Source organism: Dama dama, chromosome 11, assembly GCF_033118175.1.
Source record: "Dama dama isolate Ldn47 chromosome 11, ASM3311817v1, whole genome shotgun sequence".
Classification (NCBI taxonomy): domain Eukaryota; kingdom Metazoa; phylum Chordata; class Mammalia; order Artiodactyla; family Cervidae; genus Dama; species Dama dama.
In genome coordinates this window covers 102,773,702-102,775,209 of record NC_083691.1, presented here as the reverse complement: position 1 = coordinate 102,775,209, position 1,508 = coordinate 102,773,702, and the positions used below count along the sequence as shown (strand labels likewise).

Here is a 1,508-nt window from a genome sequence, read left to right as displayed (position 1 = left end):
AGACCATGTTATACATTTATGAATAATAATTATTAATAATGCATAAGAAATATATGAAACATAAATATATGCACAAATAAGATCTTATTTATGGGATAAAGGGACTGCATGACTTGACATTTATATCATAAACCTTCAAGGACAGACAAATGTATCCCAGGTGAAAACTGATACACCATGCAGAATTTTATTGGATATGAAAAAAAATTTATTGAATATGAAAAAAAAAGAGAAAGTACAAATCAGAGCCACATCTCCAAATAAGAACTCTTAAAATTGACACAACTAATCAGAATCATACCAAGGTTAACATGGGGTTTTATTTGAAGATTGTTGTTGAAAGTATCATGTTCATAAGCTTATTAAGATTCATAATCTATGATATAATCATCATAAATTAAAGAACAAATAGGTAAAGAAAATTATTAAGATGCCACAGTTAGAATATCTCTGATGGGGAATATGTACATTTTCTCAAATATTGCATAGCATTACATGTCACTCCATGACTTAATGCCTTTACTTTTTACAGGTAATTCATTTCACACTCATCCCTTCTCTTCCTTTATGAAACCATGCAGATGAAAAATAATGTGACTGAGTTTATTCTACTTGGGTTGACCCAGGATCCTGTTAGGAAGAAAATGGTGTTTGTCATTTTCTTGATTTTTTATTTGGGGACGTTAGTGGGTAACCTGCTGATTATTACTACCATCAAGACCAGTAGGGCACTTGGGAGTCCCATGTACTTCTTCCTTTTCCACTTATCTTTATCTGATACCTGCTTCTCCACTTGCATAGCTCCTAGAATGATTGTAGATGCCCTTTTGAAGAAGGTCACTATCTCTTTCAATGAGTGCATAGTTCAAATCTTTTCATTCCATTTTTTTGGATGCCTGGAGATCTTCATCCTTGTCCTCATGGCTGTTGACCGCTACGTGGCCATCTGCAAACCCCTGCGTTACACGAACATCATGAGCCATCAAGTCTGTGGTGTGTTGGTGGCTGTGGCCTGGGTGGGGTCTTGTGTTCATTCTTCAGCTCAAATTCTTCTAACCTTAAGCTTACCTTTCTGTGGTCCCAATGTGATTGACCATTATTTATGTGACTTGCAGCCTTTGTTACAACTTGCCTGTACAGACACTTATGTGACCAACCTTCTCTTGGTGTCCAACAGTGGGGCCATCTGTACAGTGAGTTTTGTCATGCTGATGTTCTCCTATGCTATCATCTTGCATTCTCTGAGAAACCACAGTGCTGAAGGGAGGAGGAAAGCCCTCTCCACCTGCATCTCCCACATCATTGTGGTCATCTTGTTCTTTGTTCCCTGCATGTTTATATACACTCGCCCGGCTACCACCTTCCCCATGGATAAAATGATAACTGTGTTTTATACAATTGGAACACCTTTACTCAACCCCCTGATTTATACCCTAAGGAATGCAGAAGTGAAAAATGCCATGAGGATGTTATGGAGCAAGAACCTGATCTCAGATGACAAAAGATAA

At 37.6% G+C, this 1,508-nt stretch overlaps 1 protein-coding gene across 1 annotated transcript; it reads left to right on the top strand.

Annotated features, from left to right (window-relative positions):
• The first annotated feature begins 575 nt into the window (after nucleotides 1-575).
• LOC133065645 (olfactory receptor 4C11-like) lies at nucleotides 576-1,508 on the top strand. The gene has a single exon (XM_061156346.1). The coding sequence runs from the start codon at nucleotides 576-578 to the stop codon at nucleotides 1,506-1,508; it is 933 nt and encodes a 310-aa protein (XP_061012329.1).

Excerpts from the sequence above, each read along its gene's own strand:
- LOC133065645 (XM_061156346.1), top strand. The coding sequence starts at position 576 with ATGCAGATGAAAAATAATGTGACTGAGTTTATTCTACTTGGGTTGACC.